At 43.7% G+C, this 19689-nt stretch overlaps 4 protein-coding genes across 5 annotated transcripts in view; 1 reads left to right on the forward strand and 3 right to left on the reverse strand.

The window, feature by feature from the left end:
• Positions 1 to 19434, forward strand: part of LOC117820167 (transmembrane protein 163-like) — a 153804-nt gene extending 134370 nt beyond the window's left edge. Inside the window, exons 9-10 of the mRNA XM_034693848.1 lie at positions 18596 to 18737; positions 18908 to 19434. Of these exons, the coding sequence (XP_034549739.1) occupies positions 18596 to 18737; positions 18908 to 18968 (203 nt within the window). The 3' untranslated portion in view covers positions 18969 to 19434. The remainder of the gene's footprint in view (positions 1 to 18595; positions 18738 to 18907) is intronic.
• Positions 367 to 15118, reverse strand: LOC117820162 (SUN domain-containing protein 2-like). 2 transcript variants are annotated; one of them, XM_034693841.1, is made up of 2 exons: positions 13709 to 15118; positions 367 to 597 (listed from the first exon to the last, which is right to left on the reverse strand). In XM_034693841.1, the coding sequence occupies exons 1-2, from the start codon at positions 14954 to 14956 to the stop codon at positions 583 to 585; spliced, it is 1263 nt and encodes a 420-aa protein (XP_034549732.1). In that variant the 5' UTR covers positions 14957 to 15118; the 3' UTR covers positions 367 to 582. The 2 variants fall into 2 exon arrangements, with proteins under 2 accessions (XP_034549732.1, XP_034549731.1); XM_034693840.1 differs by lacking the exon at positions 13709 to 15118 and adding an exon at positions 10575 to 12013.
• Positions 1864 to 3527, reverse strand: LOC117820164 (SUN domain-containing protein 2-like). The gene has a single exon (XM_034693842.1). It carries the CDS (start codon positions 3343 to 3345, stop codon positions 2083 to 2085), a length of 1263 nt encoding a protein of 420 aa, XP_034549733.1. The 5' UTR covers positions 3346 to 3527; the 3' UTR covers positions 1864 to 2082.
• On the reverse strand, positions 6281 to 7513 carry LOC117820166 (SUN domain-containing protein 1-like). The gene has a single exon (XM_034693847.1). It carries the CDS (start codon positions 7459 to 7461, stop codon positions 6496 to 6498), a length of 966 nt encoding a protein of 321 aa, XP_034549738.1. The 5' UTR covers positions 7462 to 7513; the 3' UTR covers positions 6281 to 6495.
• Positions 19435 to 19689: the final 255 nt, after the last annotated feature.

The raw sequence follows: 19689 nt of genomic DNA on the forward strand, positions 1-19689 counted from the left end.
CTCCGATTTGTTGCGAACGGATGACATTCGTGGGAAGGTAGGGGATATAAAAAACTTAAATCCAACCAAAAGATTCCCAGTAAACTATTTAGCTAGATAGTATTAGAGAAAAGTGCCAAAATATAAACGAATCAATTACTTTCTCAGGGAGAGACCGTGAGACACTTCTACATCCACTGCGCCCCCTTCAGGTCCCCAATAAAAACACTTTTATAGATCACCATAAAGAAAAAGCAGAGATGTGATTGTAAAGACTTTAGTTTTATTACATTTATTTAAATATTAACACAAACTGTTGCTGGATAATGTGCGACCTGAAGAAAACTCTTTGTACCAAATTAGCAAGAGACGATGAGAGACAATAAGTGGAAATGTAACAACATTTTATTACACTTTACATTTTTACAGAATTCAATTTTTTTTTTAAATTAATCCATAACAATTAAATTCAGGATAGTTTGGGAGAACCGGAGCGAACCCGGAGAAAACTCGACATCAATAGCTGAGTGGCAGAGGCGTGGTCAGGGGGCTGTTATTTCAAGATGTGGATATCTTTTCATTTGCTGAAGGGGATCTTGAGTCTCATGTGGAGGCGATCTGTCCATGGACATGGAGAGGGAAAAAAAGCGTAGCTCGTCACTATGGCCACTGAAGCATCGGTCCCGTTAGGCAGTGTCCGGATTAACAGCTCTCTTCAACTTCTTCTCCACAAAGTCCATTGCAAGCTCTGGTTCGTTGAATTTGTGGGCCTGCCCGTCCGGCAATGTGATGTAAAGCACTGCAGGGTAGCGAAGTCCAAACTTGACGTTAGGGCATGAATGTAGCTCCTTCTTAACCCGAGTGAACGCAGCGCGGTTCTTGGCCACTGGCGGCGTAAAGTCCCGAAAGATTGAGATCCTCCTTCCTTTATATGACAGAGGGGACGCCTCCCTAGCCTGCCGTAGAATGTGATTTCTAGCTTGAAATAGGTTTACTCTTATGACCATTGCACGAGGTGGCTCCCCCTCTCTCAGCTTAGCACGCAAGGTGCGGTGAGCTCAGTCCAGTATCGGCCTCTCCTCAAGTCCGAGCAGGTCCTACAGGAGGTGGGAAGTAAATTCCGTGGGGCAAGGACCCTCCAACCCTTCGGGAAGACCCACCAAACGAATGTTATCCCATCTAGCGCGTCCCTCTAGGTCCTCGCACTTCTTAGAAATAGAGTCCACCGCACCGTTCAGCGCAGTCACAGTAGCTTGGAGGCTTCGTTAGTTGGTTGTTGTGATCAGTCCTTAACAGTGACATCATGAGAAGAAAGCCTGTGTTCAAACGGTTCCAAGGCAGTCGCAAGCTCTCTCCTCACAGTCTCTGAGATTGAAGAGTTGAATTCCTCCGCTATTTCTGCTCGCAGGTCATCCATCGTCTGCTTAATGCTACGCAGCATAGCCCCATTAGCATCTTGCGATTCTGGGAGGTCAGGTTCAGGTGATTGCCAAGGCTTGCGGCCTGCCTTAGAGGGCTCCGATTTGTTGCGAACGGATGACATTTGTGGGAAGGTAGGGGATATAAAAAACTTAAATCCAACCAAAAGATTCCCAGTAAACTATTTAGCTAGATAGTATTAGAGAAAAGTGCCAAAATATAAACGAATCAATTACTTTCTCAGGGAGAGACCGTGAGACACTTCTACATCCACTGCGCCCCCTTCAGGTCCCCAATAAAAACACTTTTATAGATCACCATAAAGAAAAAGAGCAGAGATGTGATTCTAAAGACTTTAGTTTTATTACATTTATTTAAATATTAACACAAACTGTTGCTGGATAATGTGCGACCTGAAGAAAACTCTTTGTACCAAATTAGCAAGAGACGATGAGAGACAATAAGTGAAAATGTAACAACATTTTATTAGACTTTACATTTTTACAGAATTCAATTTTTTTTTAAATAAATCCTAAAACAATTAAATTCAGGATAGTTTGGGAGAACCGGAGCGAACCCGGAGAAAACCCGACATCAATAGCTGAGTGGCAGAGGCGTGGTGGTCAGGGGGCTGTTATTTCAAGATGTGGATATCTTTTCATTTGCTGAAGGGGATCTTGAGTCTCATGTGGAGGCGATCTGTCCATGGACACGGAAGCGGTAAAGACATGTGTGTTTGTCATTACCCCAGTTACTGAGTACACGCAGCTCCACATGTCGATACACATCATCACTGGGGTTTGGCAGCTTGAACGTCTGGGTTGATTCACCGTCTTTATCATAGGTGAATGTCCCCAGCAGAGTTCCTTCTTCTTCTTTGTTTTTCAATCCATAAACTTCAAATTCTTTGGGGGCAGAGTCAATGCGGTCGGTGGGGGAGTTGTAGCGGGGCAGGTGATCCAGGGTGACTTGAGTGATCCTGATGGGGTGTGACAGAGAGATTCCAAGAGTCCCCTGAACACCTGGAAACGGCCAGCATTTTCCAGGGAGCAACACAGGGTGGCCCTGAATGACGGTGCGCGGGCTTTCAGACAGGTGCCAATTAAGGAAACCAAACAGGGTAAAACAAGCTGAACCAGTATGATATGTCTTCGAACACCGTTTGTAGATTACACTTGCACCTAGAGTCTCCAGAGCAAAGTCGGCCATCTTATCTGCCATAGGACGTCCGTAGTCTGAGGTACTTGCTCTGTATTTGGCTTGTTGGAGATCTGGGCTGAGCTGGTCTTGGACGGAAGTGGAGCTTGCATCTTGGGACAGCTTGGCACTCTGGGTCTCTAAAGCTTGGATCCTCAAGATAAGCTGCTCCTGTGTCAGCTGCAGCTCTTTAATACGATGTTGCATCTTCTCTTCTACAGCTGCAGACACAACGGCTGGATCTACCATTGGTGTAGGAGGCGTGATGTTGGGATTAGGAAGGGGAGAAGGACTTTTGGTTTGTGATGGGGTCTTTGTTATGTTGATACTGGACATGACAGAGGTCAACAGAGGAAAGAGGATCGTAGTGCTTAAAACTAAGATGACGAGGAGGAGAATAAGACCACAGGCCTTCTTAGTTTTACTGCTGAGTAACATATCAGCTAAAAACATCAGAGGATGTCTTAATTTAGAGTAATCCGCAATTTGTGCTTGACTCTGAGATGATGACCGGGTCAGGGCAGGCACGGTTCCAATGGGAGAAACAGTCTGGTCATCTGCATTGTTCCACAGCTCAGATATAGCATTGCTCTCAGCTCTGCTGGGGTCATCAGATCCATTGTAATGCCTCTTCTTAAAAACCTTGGTGAGGTTTTCCCGGTAGGAAATGTTTGGCATGTAACTCACATCAGAATTTTCATCTACTTTGTAGTAGCCGCTGGACATCAGGCGAGAACTCCTGCGAGACATGGCTTCTGACTTTGCACAGTTGAACAAAAATCACCAAATAAGAAGTGAGAAACTGTGTTTCTTTTCACGACGTATGCAAATACTGAAGGATTACAATTATCTTGATTCTTGAATCTTGATTCTTGAAGTATAGTACAGCATGCAGCTTGGTGGAGTTACAGTTGGTATACCATAGCTACCTTTGACCTAGCCTTGTGACATCATAAGGCATCAAAGGCAATTCTTTCAGGTGATGTCAGTGGCTGCCACGACAATTTCTGTTGCCATGGTAATGAGCTCCGCCCACAGCGTAGCGTCACAAGCATAGAGTGTATAAAATATGGACGTAGTATCTGTGACATCACCGGACGTCACCCATCTGTTCCTGAGAGCTGTTTTGAAGCCAATCGACGGCGGCAGCCATATTGGAAATGCGAAGCTCAACAAGGCAGAGTGTGATGTAGTGTGAGCCTCATAGCCAACAGCTATGTGTTCCCGACCGGGAGTCACGTCAGTCATGTCCTTATTTGGGCAAAAACTCGGAATCTTAATACCTTCTGAACTGTCATGTTAGAAAAAAATTCACCCCCCGTACAGTGTCTGCCATTAGAGAGATTAGCTTTGTAGGGCCAAGTCGTTTTTTGAACCAGGCTGTAAACATGTTTATTAATGCTGCAAAGATCGTCTTTTTCCCATTCATGTCAATGTGGTTTCCGATGTTTCTGCAGCCAGTCTCAAGCGGATTCTCGATGTATTGCAGTTTATAGCACTTCCGCATGGGCTTCATCGTTTGAGACCGGAGGTTGCTGCTTGGTCACGAGGTCCAACAGAGTTTCTCTCTACAGCAGCTGTCAATCAAAGCAAACCCGGATGTAAAACCCTGTTTTTAACCTCTAATAACTAACGAAAAAGTAACTTTTCAGAAAAAAAGAGGCCTTGAACACAAAACATTCAAATAATAACTACACATCACCACAGCATACAGATGTGAGAAATATTCGTACCACATGTATTTATTTTTTAAAGTTTGACTGCAGCCCCATTCAAATGAATGGGGGAGACAGAGTTTTTGACCTATGCTGCAGCCAGCCACTAGGTGGCAGACGCTTTGGTGGAAGCTTCACTTCCAGCCGACAGGCTGCTCCCCTGGGGAAGACATGCAGCGAATGGTCGACCGGCCAGGAGACAAACCGGCAACCTCTGCGATGAGGACTATAGCCTATATACGTGGGGCGCTTATACCGCTAGGCCAATATCGCCAACTGTTGTCCGAACAGCCTCATGGTAATCTGCTGCGAGCTGTTGTTGTGAGCACCACATTGAGCATGTCAGATAGCAAGTGTTTGTGGACTAATGAATGAACATTGTGTTTTTCACCACTAAACCTCATCAGCCCAAGCATGCCGGACACGGCAAGGCTTTCAGCCGTGTGTCTGCCCCCTGGTGGCTGGCTGCAGTATATGTCAAAAAAATCCGTCGCAGTCAAACTTTAAAAACTAAATACACGTTGTACGAACATTTCTCACTTCCGTATGCTGTGGTTATATGTAGTTATTATTTGACTGTTTTGTGTTCAAGGTCTCTTTTCTATGAAAAGTTTCTTTTTCGTTAGTTATTGGAGTTTAAAAAACGGGGTTTTACATCCGGGTTTCCTTTGATTCACAGCCGCCGTAGAGTGAAACTTCGAAGGACACACAGCGTCTTGTGACACTACACTGTAGGGCGGAGCTTATTACAGTGGCTTCACAGGCTCTGGCTGCACAATGGCTGCGCCCAGGAGAGGGTGTTTTGGCTTCAGAACTGTACAACGGGAAGCTGCGGAGCAACGCTGTCCATTCTTATTTACAGTCTATGCATCAGCCTCAAACACTGAGTGAATCAGAAGCTTCAGCAGCCAGTGAACCGGCATTAGCTTCATGTTAGGGAACGTGCTTTTAACAGAGAGTGAGTGAAGTGAGTTAGCTTCATGTTAGTGAACGTGCTGTTAGCAGAGAGTGAGTGAAGTGAGTTAGCTTCATGTTAGTGAACGTGTTTTTAGCAGAGAGTGAGTGAAGTGAGTTAGCTTCATGTTAGTGAACGTGTTTTTAGCAGAGAGTGAGTGAAGTGAGTTAGCTTCATGTTAGGGAACGTGCTGTTAGCAGAGAGTGAGTGAAGTGAGTTAGCTTCATGTTAGTGAACGTGCTGTTAGCAGAGAGTGAGTGAAGTGAGTTAGCTTCATGTTAGGGAACGTGCTGTTAGCAGAGAGTGAGTGAAGTGAGTTAGCTTCATGTTAGTGAACGTGCTGTTAGCAGAGAGTGAGTGAAGTGAGTTAGCTTCATGTTAGTGAACGTGCTGTTAGCAGAGAGTGAGTGAAGTGAGTTAGCTTCATGTTAGGGAACGTGCTGTTAGCAGAGAGTGAGTGAAGTGAGTTAGCTTCATGTTAGGGAACGTGCTGTTAGCAGAGAGTGAGTGAAGTGAGTTAGCTTCATGTTAGTGAACGTGTTTTTAGCAGAGAGTGAGTGAAGTGAGTTAGCTTCATGTTAGGGAACGTGCTGTTAGCAGAGAGTGAGTGAAGTGAGTTAGCTTCATGTTAGTGAACGTGCTGTTAGCAGAGAGTGAGTGAAGTGAGTTAGCTTCATGTTAGGGAACGTGCTGTTAGCAGAGAGTGAGTGAAGTGAGTTAGCTTCATGTTAGTGAACGTGCTGTTAGCAGAGAGTGAGTGAAGTGAGTTAGCTTCACGACGTCTGAAGACAGACTCCAGTGGAGCATCAGTAGAGTTTCAGGAACAGTTGAATAAAAACACTTTTATAGATCACCATAAAGAAAAAGAGCAGAGATGTGATTCTAAAGACTTTAGTTTTATTACATTTATTTAAATATTAACACAAACTGTTGCTGGATAATGTGGGAGAACTGGAGCGACCTGAAGAAAAACTCTTTTTTACCAAATTAGCAAGAGACGATGAGAGACAATAAGTGGAAATGTAACAACATTTTATTACACTTTACATTTTTACAGAATTCAATTTTTTTTTAAATTAATCCATAACAATTAAATTCAGGATAGTTTGGGAGAACCGGAGCGAACCCGGAGAAAACCCGACATCAATAGCTGAGTGGCAGAGGCGTGGTCAGGGGGCTGTTATTTCAAGATGTAGATATCTTTTCATTTGCTGAAGGGGATCTTGAGTCTCATGTGGAGGCGATCTGTCCATGGACACGGAAGCGGTAAAGGCATGTGTGTTTGTCATTACCCCAGTTACTGAGTACACGCAGCTCCACATGTCGATACACATCATCACTGGGGTTTGGCAGCTTGAACGTCTGGGTTGATTCACCGTCTTTATCATAGGTGAATGTCCCCAGCAGAGTTCCTTCTTCTTCTTTGTTTTTCAATCCATAAACTTCAAATTCTTTGGGGGCAGAGTCAATGCGGCCGGTGGGGGAGTTGTAGCGGGGCAGGTGATCCAAGGTGACTTGAGTGATCCTGATGGGGTGTGACAGAGAGATTCCAAGAGTCCCCTGAACACCTGGAAACGGCCAGCATTTTCCAGGGAGCAGCACAGGGTGGCCCTGAATGACGGTGCGCGGGCTTTCAGACAGGTGCCAATTAAGGAAACCAAACAGGGTAAAACAAGCTGAACCAGTATGATATGTCTTCGAACACCGTTTGTAGATTACACTTGCACCTAGAGTCTCCAGAGCAAAGTCGGCCATCTTATCTGCCATAGGACGTCCGTAGTCTGAGGTACTTGCTCTGTATTTGGCTTGTTGGAGATCTGAGCTGGGCTGGTCTTGGACGGAAGTGGAGCTTGCATCTTGGGACAGCTTGGCACTTTGGGTCTCTAAAGCTTGGATCCTCAAGATAAGCTGCTCCTGTGTCAGCTGCAGCTCTTTAATACGATGTTGCATCTTCTCTTCTACAGCTGCAGACACAACAGCTGGATCTACCAATGGTGTAGGAGGCGTGATGTTGGGATTAGGAAGGGGAGGAGGACTTTTGGTTTGTGATGGGGTCTTTGTTATGTTGATACTGGACATGACAGAGGTCAACAGAGGAAAGAGGATCGTAGTGCTTAAAACTAAGATGACGAGGAGGAGAATAAGACCACAGGCCTTCTTAGTTTTACTGCTGAGTAACATATCAGCTAAAAACATCAGAGGATGTCTTAATTTAGAGTAATCCGCAATTTGTGCTTGACTCTGAGATGATGACTGGGTCAGGGCAGGTACGGTTCCAATGGGAGAAACAGTCTGGTCATCTGCATTGTTCCACAGCTCAGATATAGCATTGCTCTCAGCTCTGCTGGGGTCATCAGATCCATTGTAATGCCTCTTCTTAAAAACCTTGGTGAGGTTTTCCCGGTAGGAAATGTTTGGCATGTAACTCACATCAGAATTTTCATCTACTTTGTAGTAGCCGCTGGACATCAGGCGAGAACTCCTGCGAGACATGGCTTCTGACTTTGCACAGTTGAACAAAAATCACCAAATAAGAAGTGAGAAACTGTGTTTCTTTTCACGACGTATGCAAATACTGAAGGATTACAATTATCTTGATTCTTGAATCTTGATTCTTGAAGTATAGTACAGCATGCAGCTTGGTGGAGTTACAGTTGGTATACCATAGCTACCTTTGACCTAGCCTTGTGACATCATAAGGCATCAAAGGCAATTCTATCAGGTGATGTCAGTGGTTGCCACGACAATTTCTGTTGCCACGGTAATGAGCTCTGCCCACAGCATAGCGTCACAAGCATAGAGTGTATAAAATATGGACGTAGTATCTGTGACGTCACCGGACGTCACCCATCTGTTCCTGAGAGCTGTTTTGAAGCCAATCGACGGCGGCAGCCATATTGGAAATGCGAAGCTCAACAAGGCAGAGTGTGATGTAGTGTGAGCCTCCTAGCCAACAGCTATGTGTTCCCGACCGGGAGTCACGTCAGTCATGTCCTTATTTGGGCAAAAACTCGGAATCTTAATACCTTCTGAACTGTCATGTTAGAAAAAAAATCACCCCCCGTACAGTGTCTGCCATTAGAGAGATTAGCTTTGTAGGGCCAAGCCGTTTTTTGAACCAGGCTGTAAACATGTTTATTAATGCTGCAAAGATCGTCTTTTTCCCATTCATGTCAATGTGGTTTCCGGTGTTTCTGCAGCCAGTCTCAAGCGGATTCTCGATGTATTGCAGTTTGTAGCACTTCCGCATGGGCTTCATCGTTTGAGACCGGAGGTTGCTGCTTGGTCACGAGGTCCTACAGAGTTTCTCTCTACAGCAGCTGTCAATCAAAGCAAACCCGGAAGTAAAACCCTGTTTTTAACCTCTAATAACTAACGAAAAAGTAACTTTTCAGAAAAAAAGAGGCCTTGAACACAAAACATTCAAATAATAACTACATATCACCACAGCATACAGATGTGAGAAATATTCGTACCACATGTATTTATTTTTTAAAGTTTGACTGCAGCCCCATTCAAATGAATGGGGGAGACAGAGTTTTTGACCTATGCTGCAGCCAGCCACCAGGTGGCAGACGCTTTGGTGGAAGCTTCACTTCCAGCCGACAGGCTGCTCCCCTGGGGAAGACATGCAGCAAATGGTCGACCGGCCAGGAGACAAACCGGCAACCTCTGCGATGAGGACTATAGCCTATATACGTGTGGCGCTTATACCGCTAGGCCAATATCGCCAACTGTTGTCCGAACAGCCTCATGGTAATCTGCTGCGAGCTGTTGTTGTGAGCACCACATTGAGCATGTCAGATAGCAAGTGTTTGTGGACTAATGAATGAACATTGTGTTTTTCACCACTAAACCTCATCAGCCCAAGCATGCCGGACACGGCGAGGCTTTCAGCCGTGTGTCTGCCCCCTGGTGGCTGGCTGCAGTATATGTCAAAAAAATCCGTCGCAGTCAAACTTTAAAAACTAAATACACGTTGTACGAACATTTCTCACTTCCGTATGCTGTGGTTATATGTAGTTATTATTTGACTGTTTTGTGTTCAAGGTCTCTTTTCTATGAAAAGTTTCTTTTTCGTTAGTTATTGGAGTTTAAAAAACGGGGTTTTACATCCGGGTTTCCTTTGATTCACAGCCGCCGTAGAGTGAAACTTCGAAGGACACACAGCGTCTTGTGACACTACACTGTAGGGCGGAGCTTATTACAGTGGCTTCACAGGCTCTGGCTGCACAATGGCTGCGCCCAGGAGAGGGTTTTTTGGCTTCAGAACTGTACAACGGGAAGCTGCGGAGCAACGCTGTCCATTCTTATTTACAGTCTATGCATCAGCCTCAAACACTGAGTGAATCAGAAGCTTCAGCAGCCAGTGAACGGCATTAGCTTCATGTTAGGGAACGTGCTTTTAGCAGAGAGTGAGTGAAGTGAGTTAGCTTCATGTTAGTGAACGTGCTGTTAGCAGAGAGTGAGTGAAGTGAGTTAGCTTCATGTTAGGGAACGTGCTTTTAGCAGAGAGTGAGTGAAGTGAGTTAGCTTCATGTTAGTGAACGTGCTGTTAGCAGAGAGTGAGTGAAGTGAGTTAGCTTCATGTTAGTGAACGTGCTGTTAGCAGAGAGTGAGTGAAGTGAGTTAGCTTCATGTTAGTGAACGTGCTGTTAGCAGAGAGTGAGTGAAGTGAGTTAGCTTCATGTTAGTGAACGTGCTGTTAGCAGAGAGTGAGTGAAGTGAGTTAGCTTCATGTTAGTGAACGTGCTGTTAGCAGAGAGTGAGTGAAGTGAGTTAGCTTCATGTTAGTAAACGTGCTGTTAGCAGAGAGTGAGTGAAGTGAGTTAGCTTCACGACGTCTGAAGACAGACTCCAGTGGAGCATCAGTAGAGTTTCAGGAACAGTTGAATAAAAACACTTTTATAGATCACCATAAAGAAAAAGAGCAGAGATGTGATTGTAAAGACTTTAGTTTTATTACATTTATTTAAATATTAACACAAACTGTTGCTGGATAATGTGGGAGAACTGGAGCGACCTGAAGAAAACTCTTTTTTACCAAATTAGCAAGAGACGATGAGAGACAATAAGTGGAAATGTAACAACATTTTATTACACTTTACATTTTTACACAATTCAATTTTTTTTTAAATTAATCCATAACAATTAAATTCAGGATAGTTTGGGAGAACCGGAGCGAACCCGGAGAAAACCCGACATCAATAGCTGAGTGGCAGAGGCGTGGTGGTCAGGGGGCTGTTATTTCAAGATGTGGATATCTTTTCATTTGCTGAAGGGGATCTTGAGTCTCATGTGGAGGCGATCTGTCCATGGACACGGAAGCGGTAAAGACATGTGTGTTTGTCATTACCCCAGTTACTGAGTACACGCAGCTCCACATGTCGATACACATCATCACTGGGGTTTGGCAGCTTGAACGTCTGGGTTGATTCACCGTCTTTATCATAGGTGAATGTCCCCAGAAGAGTTCCTTCTTCTTCTTTGTTTTTCAATCCATAAACTTCAAATTCTTTGGGGGCAGAGTCAATGCGGCCAGTGGGGGAGTTGTAGCGGGGCAGGTGATCCAGGGTGACTTGAGTGATCCTGATGGGGTGTGACAGAGAGATTCCAAGAGTCCCCTGAACACCTGGAAACGGCCAGCATTTTCCAGGGAGCAGCACAGGGTGGCCCTGAATGACGGTGCGCGGGCTTTCAGACAGGTGCCACATAGGGAAACCAAACAGGGTAACACAAGCTGAATCAGTAAAATATGTCTTCGAACACCTGTTGTAGATTACACTTGCACCTAGAGTCTCCAGAGCAAAGTCGGCCATCTTATCTGCCATAGGACGTCCGTAGTCTGAGGTACTTGCTCTGTATTTGGCTTGTTGGAGATCTGGGCTGAGCTGGTCTTGGACGGAAGTGGAGCTTGCATCTTGGGACAGCTTGGCACTCTGGGTCTCTAAAGCTTGGATCCTCAAGATAAGCTGCTCCTGTGTCAGCTGCAGCTCTTTAATACGATGTTGCATCTTCTCTTCTACAGCTGCAGACACAACGGCTGGATCTACCATTGGTGTAGGAGGCATGATGTTGGGATTAGGAAGGGGAGGAGGACTTTTGGTTTGTGATGGGGTCTTTGTTATGTTGATACTGGACATGACAGAGGTCAACAGAGGAAAGAGGATCGTAGTGCTTAAAACTAAGATGACGAGGAGGAGAATAAGACCACAGGCATTCTTAGTTTTACTGCTGAGTAACATATCAGCTAAAAACATCAGAGGATGTCTTAATTTAGAGTAATCCGCAATTTGTGCTTGACTCTGAGATGATGACCGGGTCAGGGCAGGCACGGTTCCAATGGGAGAAACAGTCTGGTCATCTGCATTGTTCCACAGCTCAGATATAGCATTGCTCTCAGCTCTGCTGGGGTCATCAGATCCATTGTAATGCCTCTTCTTAAAAACCTTGGTGAGGTTTTCCCGGTAGGAAATGTTTGGCATGTAACTCACATCAGAATTTTCATCTACTTTGTAGTAGCCGCTGGACATCAGGCGAGAACTCCTGCGAGACATGGCTTCTGACTTTGCACAGTTGAACAAAAATCACCAAATAAGAAGTGAGAAACTGTGTTTCTTTTCACGACGTATGCAAATACTGAAGGATTACAATTATCTTGATTCTTGAATCTTGATTCTTGAAGTATAGTACAGCATGCAGCTTGGTGGAGTTACAGTTGGTATACCATAGCTACCTATGACCTAGCCTTGTGACATCATAAGGCATCAAAGGCAATTCTATCAGGTGATGTCAGTGGCTGCCACGACAATTTCTGTTGCCACGGTAATGAGCTCTGCCCACAGCGTAGCGTCACAAGCATAGAGTGTATAAAATATGGACGTAGTATCTGTGACATCACCGGACGTCACCCATCTGTTCCTGAGAGCTGTTTTGAAGCCAATCGACGGCGGCAGCCATATTGGAAATGCAAAGCTCAACAAAGCAGAGTGTGATGTAGTGTGAGCCTCATAGCCAACAGCTATGTGTTCCCGACCGGGAGTCACGTCAGTCATGTCCTTATTTGGGCAAAAACTCGGAATCTTAATACCTTCTGAACTGTCATGTTAGAAAAAAATTCACCCCCCGTACAGTGTCTGCCATTAGAGAGATTAGCTTTGTAGGGCCAAGCCGTTTTTTGAACCAGGCTGTAAACATGTTTATTAATGCTGCAAAGATCGTCTTTTTCCCATTCATGTCAATGTGGTTTCCGGTGTTTCTGCAGCCAGTCTCAAGCGGATTCTCGATGTATTGCAGTTTATAGCACTTCCGCATGGGCTTCATCGTTTGAGACCGGAGGTTGCTGCTTGGTCACGAGGTCCTACAGAGTTTCTCTCTACAGCAGCTGTCAATCAAAGCAAACCCGGAAGTAAAACCCTGTTTTTAACCTCTAATAACTAACGAAAAAGTAACTTTTCAGAAAAAAAGAGGCCTTGAACACAAAACACTTTTAGCAGAGAGTTAGTGAAGTGAGTTAGCTTCATGTTAGTGAACGTGCTGTTAGCAGAGAGTGAGTGAAGTGAGTTAGCTTCATGTTAGTGAACGTGCTGTTAGCAGAGAGTGAGTGAAGTGAGTTAGCTTCATGTTAGTGAACGTGCTGTTAGCAGAGAGTGAGTGAAGTGAAATAGCTTCATGTTAGTGAACGTGCCGTTAGCAGAGAGTGAGTGAAGTGAGTTAGCTTCATGTTAGTGAACGTGCTGTTAGCAGAGAGTGAGTGAAGTGAGTTAGCTTCATGTTAGTGAACGTGCTGTTAGCAGAGAGTGAGTGAAGTGAGTTAGCTTCATGTTAGGGAACGTGCCGTTAGCAGAGAGTGAGTGAAGTGAGTTAGCTTCATGTTAGTGAACGTGCTGTTAGCAGAGAGTGAGTGAAGTGAGTTAGCTTCATGTTAGGGAACGTGCCGTTAGCAGAGAGTGAGTGAAGTGAGTTAGCTTCACGACGTCTGAAGACAGACTCCAGTGGAGCATCATTAGAGTTTCAGGAACAGTTGAATAAAAACACTTTTATAGATCACCATAAAGAAAAAGAGCAGAGATGTGATTCTAAAGACTTTAGTTTTATTACATTTATTTAATTATTAACACAAACTGTTGCTGGATAATGTGGGAGAACTGGAGCGACCTGAAGAAAACTCTTTTTTACCAAATTAGCAAGAGACGATGAGAGACAATAAGTGGAAATGTAACAACATTTTATTACACTTTACATTTTTACACAATTCAATTTTTTTTTAAATTAATCCATAACAATTAAATTCAGGATAGTTTGGGAGAACCGGAGCGAACCCGGAGAAAACCCGACATCAATAGCTGAGTGGCAGAGGCGTGGTGGTCAGGGGGCTGTTATTTCAAGATGTGGATATCTTTTCATTTGCTGAAGGGGATCTTGAGTCTCATGTGGAGGCGATCTGTCCATGGACACGGAAGCGGTAAAGGCATGTGTGTTTGTCATTACCCCAGTTACTGAGTACACGCAGCTCCACATGTCGATACACATCATCACTGGGGTTTGGCAGCTTGAACGTCTGGGTTGATTCACCGTCTTTATCATAGGTGAATGTCCCCAGCAGAGTTCCTTCTTCTTCTTTGTTTTTCAATCCATAAACTTCAAATTCTTTGGGGGCAGAGTCAATGCGGCCGGTGGGGGAGTTGTAGCGGGGCAGGTGATCCAGGGTGACTTGAGTGATCCTGATGGGGTGTGACAGAGAGATTCCAAGAGTCCCCTGAACACCTGGAAACGGCCAGCATTTTCCAGGGAGCAGCACAGGGTGGCCCTGAATGACGGTGCGCGGGCTTTCAGACAGGTGCCAATTAAGGAAACCAAACAGGGTAAAACAAGCTGAACCAGTATGATATGTCTTCGAACACCGTTTGTAGATTACACTTGCACCTAGAGTCTCCAGAGCAAAGTCGGCCATCTTATCTGCCATAGGACGTCCGTAGTCTGAGGTACTTGCTCTGTATTTGGCTTGTTGGAGATCTGGGCTGAGCTGGTCTTGGACGGAAGTGGAGCTTGCATCTTGGGACAGCTTGGCACTCTGGGTCTCTAAAGCTTGGATCCTCAAGATAAGCTGCTCCTGTGTCAGCTGCAGCTCTTTAATACGATGTTGCATCTTCTCTTCTACAGCTGCAGACACAACGGCTGGATCTACCATTGGTGTAGGAGGCGTGATGTTGGGATTAGGAAGGGGAGGAGGACTTTTGGTTTGTGATGGGGTCTTTGTTATGTTGATACTGGACATGACAGAGGTCAACAGAGGAAAGAGGATCGTAGTGCTTAAAACTAAGATGACGAGGAGGAGAATAAGACCACAGGCCTTCTTAGTTTTACTGCTGAGTAACATATCAGCTAAAAACATCAGAGGATGTCTTAATTTAGAGTAATCCGCAATTTGTGCTTGACTCTGAGATGATGACCGGGTCAGGGCAGGCACGGTTCCAATGGGAGAAACAGTCTGGTCATCTGCATTGTTCCACAGCTCAGATATAGCATTGCTCTCAGCTCTGCTGGGGTCATTAGATCCATTGTAATGCCTCTTCTTAAAAACCTTGGTAAAGTTTTCCCGGTAGGAAATGTTTGGCATGTAACTCACATCAGAATTTTCATCTACTTTGTAGTAGCCGCTGGACATCAGGCGAGAACTCCTGCGAGACATGGCTTCTGACTTTGCACAGTTGAACAAAAATCACCAAATAAGAAGTGAGAAACTGTGTTTCTTTTCACGACGTATGCAAATACTGAAGGATTACAATTATCTTGATTCTTGAATCTTGATTCTTGAAGTATAGTACAGCATGCAACTTGGTGGAGTTACAGTTGGTATACCATAGCTACCTTTGACCTAGCCTTGTGACATCATAAGGCATCAAAGGCAATTCTATCAGGTGATGTCAGTGGCTGCCACGACAATTTCTGTTGCCACGGTAATGAGCTCCGCCCACAGCGTAGCGTCACAAGCATAGAGTGTATAAAATATGGACGTAGTATCTGTGACGTCACCGGACATCACCCATCTGTTCCTGAGAGCTGTTTTGAAGCCAATCGACGGCGGCAGCCATATTGGAAATGCAAAGCTCAACAAAGCAGAGTGTGATGTAGTGTGAGCCTCATAGCCAACAGCTATGTGTTCCCGACCGGGAGTCATGTCAGTCATGTCCTTATTTGGGCAAAAACTCGGAATCTTAATACCTTCTGAACTGTCATGTTAGAAAAAAATTCCCCCCCCATACAGTGTCTGCCATTAGAGAGATTAGCTTTGTAGGGCCAAGCCGTTTTTTGAACCAGGCTGTAAACATGTTTATTAATGCTGCAAAGATCGTCTTTTTCCCATTCATGTCAATGTGGTTTCCGGTCATCAGGAACGCATATTAAAAATGTACTTGAAACCATGTGAATTTATTTCACATTACAAAATAAATGGATCCAATTTATATCGAGCCTTTATCTGTAGCACTTTACAAGTTGTGTTGCCACACATTCAGCTCTTTCCCCTGAGCCACAGTTGCCTCTGTGTATAATTACTAAACTAATAAAATTCAAATTAGGGTTTCCAAAGCAAACAAACTTTTGAATATTTATAGAGCTGACTTACTCAAATCATCCTCAATTATGTTGAAATAACTGTGCAAACAGTGGTTTAATATATTCAAATCCTTCACCATGTGTTCATAGAGTATTATCAACTAAATGTAATTGAAGTTTCAAAAGGAATCAACCTTTTATTAACATAATCATATGTATTATTATCAAATAACACCAGGTAAAAATGTACATTATTTTACTTAATTATTGTAATTGTATTGTAGGGGTTTATTATCACTGATTCATCTACTTTAAAAAGGCCTTTTCGTCATTTATCCGAGTAGAGAGGGCTTTTACTTTTTAAGTGCTGTTGGATGTTTTAATTTCTCTATAACAGTACATCACATTTTATTACGCTTGTTAATCTGCAAAGTTAGAAGCTATTAATGTCAAACAAATGTGCAGCAGTTAAAAAGTGAAATATTTCTCTATGAAATTAAGTGAAGTAGAAGAAGTACGTAATTAAGGACTGAACCTTGAATGGAGTGTTAATGTCATGATGACTAAAAGGAAGGAACAACTCAAAAAAGCATCTAAGCATGTTCGTTTCTGTGTAGGAGAAAGTTCCTGAAAGATGTAATAGGTTACGACCCCACTAGTTGATCATAGACACAAGCACATGTGCACAAATCTCTGCACACGGACACACACACACTCACACACTGCACTACTCACATTGCTATCCCCAGGTCTCAGAACACACAGGGCATCAATCCAATAAACCTGAGGCTGCTGTTCTTGGAGCCTGGATTTATTTCCCACAAGACTTTACACTTACTGCGGGCAGGAAAATAACTCAGTATGCTGGCTTTGCACAAGGAGAAATGTAATTATATAATAACATCAGCGGCTTACAGCATAGCTCAGATTCAGAGGGTGTAGTCAACAATTACCTTTGCTAAGGTCATTCAGTGCTAAAGTCATTCATAGTTCTTTATTCATAAAGGACGGGTACTCTTGTGAATGTTTCTTATCTGCCATTACATGTAGTAAAAAGTGTGTCTGAATGAACCGCAAGGTTTGGGTCATGTGTTTCTCTTTCTAAGTGTCTAAATACTAGCTGACACAGACAGCAGCCTGTTAGCTCAGTTTAGCATTTAGATTGGAAAGAGGAGTAGATAGCCTGGCTTCTAACATCTATTAATCAGGCAGGATGGCAACTTCACAGTAGCAAAAAAAGTAAGCAAAAAAGTTGTACAGGACATAAATTACTATAAAATCACACCTTGTGATACGTAACAATTTTCCTTTTTTAAAATCGATTGTCTGTTCTTGCTATCCGTATCACCAAGACGTGATACATTGCCCTCAGGTTAACAAATCATGCCATTAGCCAAGCAGTCTAACACGGGACTTCCACCAGATCCATGTCTAGTCAGTCTCCGATCCGCTGTGGTCCGGCTCCGTGCTCTCTCGACCGTCAACACCCACCGGTTGCGTTTTCAGAACGCAGCACGGAGCAGGATTGCTGGACAGCTGGAGTCATGTGACCGAGGCTTTCCCGTGGTAATCACTGAATCAAGGATTCTCGTCCTCCTCTCCTTATCCATGTTGTCTTTCTGGTCCTCTAAAAACCTCTGACCTGTTGACTCCAGGCCTGGCTCCGCTCCGATCTGGTGATAACAGAGTGTTTTATTCTGAAAATTAACCGTTGTTTTCATTTTGTTTTGGTGCCTGACTTCCTGTCCCGCTCCATCTGCTCTGTTGAGATTGATGAGGATGCAAAAATAGAAGTCTTGTGTATCTGATCTGGAGGACTCCGACCTGCCGGATCAGAGATGCAGCCGGAACGCAACAGAGCGGATCCAGTGGAAGTTAACACATTGACTAGAATAGAAACCTATCAGATCCGGTGTCGTGACGGAAGATGAAATTTGTCCTTTTGTCAACAAGCTCCTTGAAAAAATGAAGAGTAATGTCTTCTTCTGTCATTTGAATGCTGTGAAATATTGATGAGTGGCTGATCAGCTCCAAGCTCTTTAAGTCTCAGCTGTTCCTGCAAAGATCTCCTCTCAAACATCATTATTTTCAGAGACTTTGTGAAGTTTTCTTTCTGTATTTTGTGAATTGCCCCCTCTGACACTTAAGAGTTAGACTTTTTCCACAGGTCCAACAGCTCACGTCCATGTGATGAATAAAACATGTTTTGTTTTTTTACAAATAAATACATTTCTCAAAATTCATGTTGCATCCCTTGCTCTTCAAGTCACTATTAAGGGACAGCCTTTTCACTGCCACCTGCTGGCTGGTGATGTGTAATGTGGTCAGTAGCTCCTCTCTTGTAATGAAGAGAAGTTAATCTGCATCTTATAACAACAAGTCAACAATGGAGGCCTGAGGGTGCAAATGATGGTGACCCAGACCAGATATACTGTACATGACTGATCTGTAACTTTAGACACATAGAACATTTTTAATTCTAATTATTTTTAATCACTAGATATAAAATATTTATCTTGATCCATTACACGTTTTATATATATCAAATTAATTTTGATTATATTATTCAGTCATGGTCTGCCTTTCTCCCCGTGGTGAGTGGTGGGGCGGCACCCTTCTTGCCCTCTATTGACTAGCTGCCACTGATCTACATTAACCTGTTGACATATCATTTTTAGGATTGTTATAGAATAATTTACCTTGAGGAGGCGGCTCCTCAAATCATCAGACATATGAAACAGAACCTGAATTTCCACCCTTTTGTGTCTTTCAGGGTTTAACTCTCTGGTCGGTGCTGTCATGGGATTTTCCATTCTGATCAGTGCTGAAGTCTTCAAACACGATGATGACGTTTGGTTTCTGGATGGAACCATTGGGGTTCTTATCGGGCTCATCATTTTGGCATACGGCGTCAAGTAAGAGAAAACATCTAAGTGTCCTTGTTATTTCAATATTCCATCATTGCTCATCAATCATTTACAACTGATTCATACAATGTTTGACCCAGATAAACACTTCACATTCACAGAAGCAGTTTCTTCACATTTGCATACCTCACAGTGAGACCCTGTTTCTGTCTCCACAGACTCCTGAGAGATATGGTTCCCCGGGTGAGGCAGACGAGGAACTACGAGCGTTTTGAGTGAGGGGCTCAAAGCGGGTTCACGCGCACATCCACACACCTGGCTGCCTCCTACTCTTTGCCCTCCTTCTCTCTTTCGTTCATGCACACTTTAAAACACATTTCCCCTGCACATGCAGAACAAACAGACTCTCATTACCTTTGTTCTTCTACATGTGCTGTATATAATGTACATAGTACATGCATACATTCAGACAGAAACAAACACATATATTTAAGAGACTCTAAGAGGAACGAATATGTTTGAAGAGCACCACTTGGAAAGAAAACACGTTCACTTTTTGTCCCTGAATCCACCAGTTTTAAAAATTACACCAAGAGTAAGGAGAGAACCTAAACACTGAGACTACTGCAGACCAACAGGAGCCAGGGCATTCAGTAGCTGCTTCTTTGAAAATAATAAAATGTATCAAAGAATGTAACTTTTACTTGAATTAGACCTTCACAATAAAGAAATATGTTTTCTTGTATACTGTACTCAGAAAAGCAAATTAAGTTATCTTAAAGGAATCCTATCATTATTTAAATTACAACACAAACTCCACATTGAGGCAGGCCCACTAACTAACACTTTGAAAAGTTTATAGAAGTAGGGGAGAACGGGGTTGGTTGTCACACGGGTTGGTTGTCACACTCGTTATATCTCACCACCAGAGGGCACTATCTCTCAAATTGGGGTATGGACATTTCCAGAATTAGGATCAGAGCTCACCTACATAGTCTTC

This window comes from Notolabrus celidotus, chromosome 10, assembly GCF_009762535.1.
Source record: "Notolabrus celidotus isolate fNotCel1 chromosome 10, fNotCel1.pri, whole genome shotgun sequence".
Classification (NCBI taxonomy): Eukaryota; Metazoa; Chordata; class Actinopteri; order Labriformes; family Labridae; genus Notolabrus; species Notolabrus celidotus.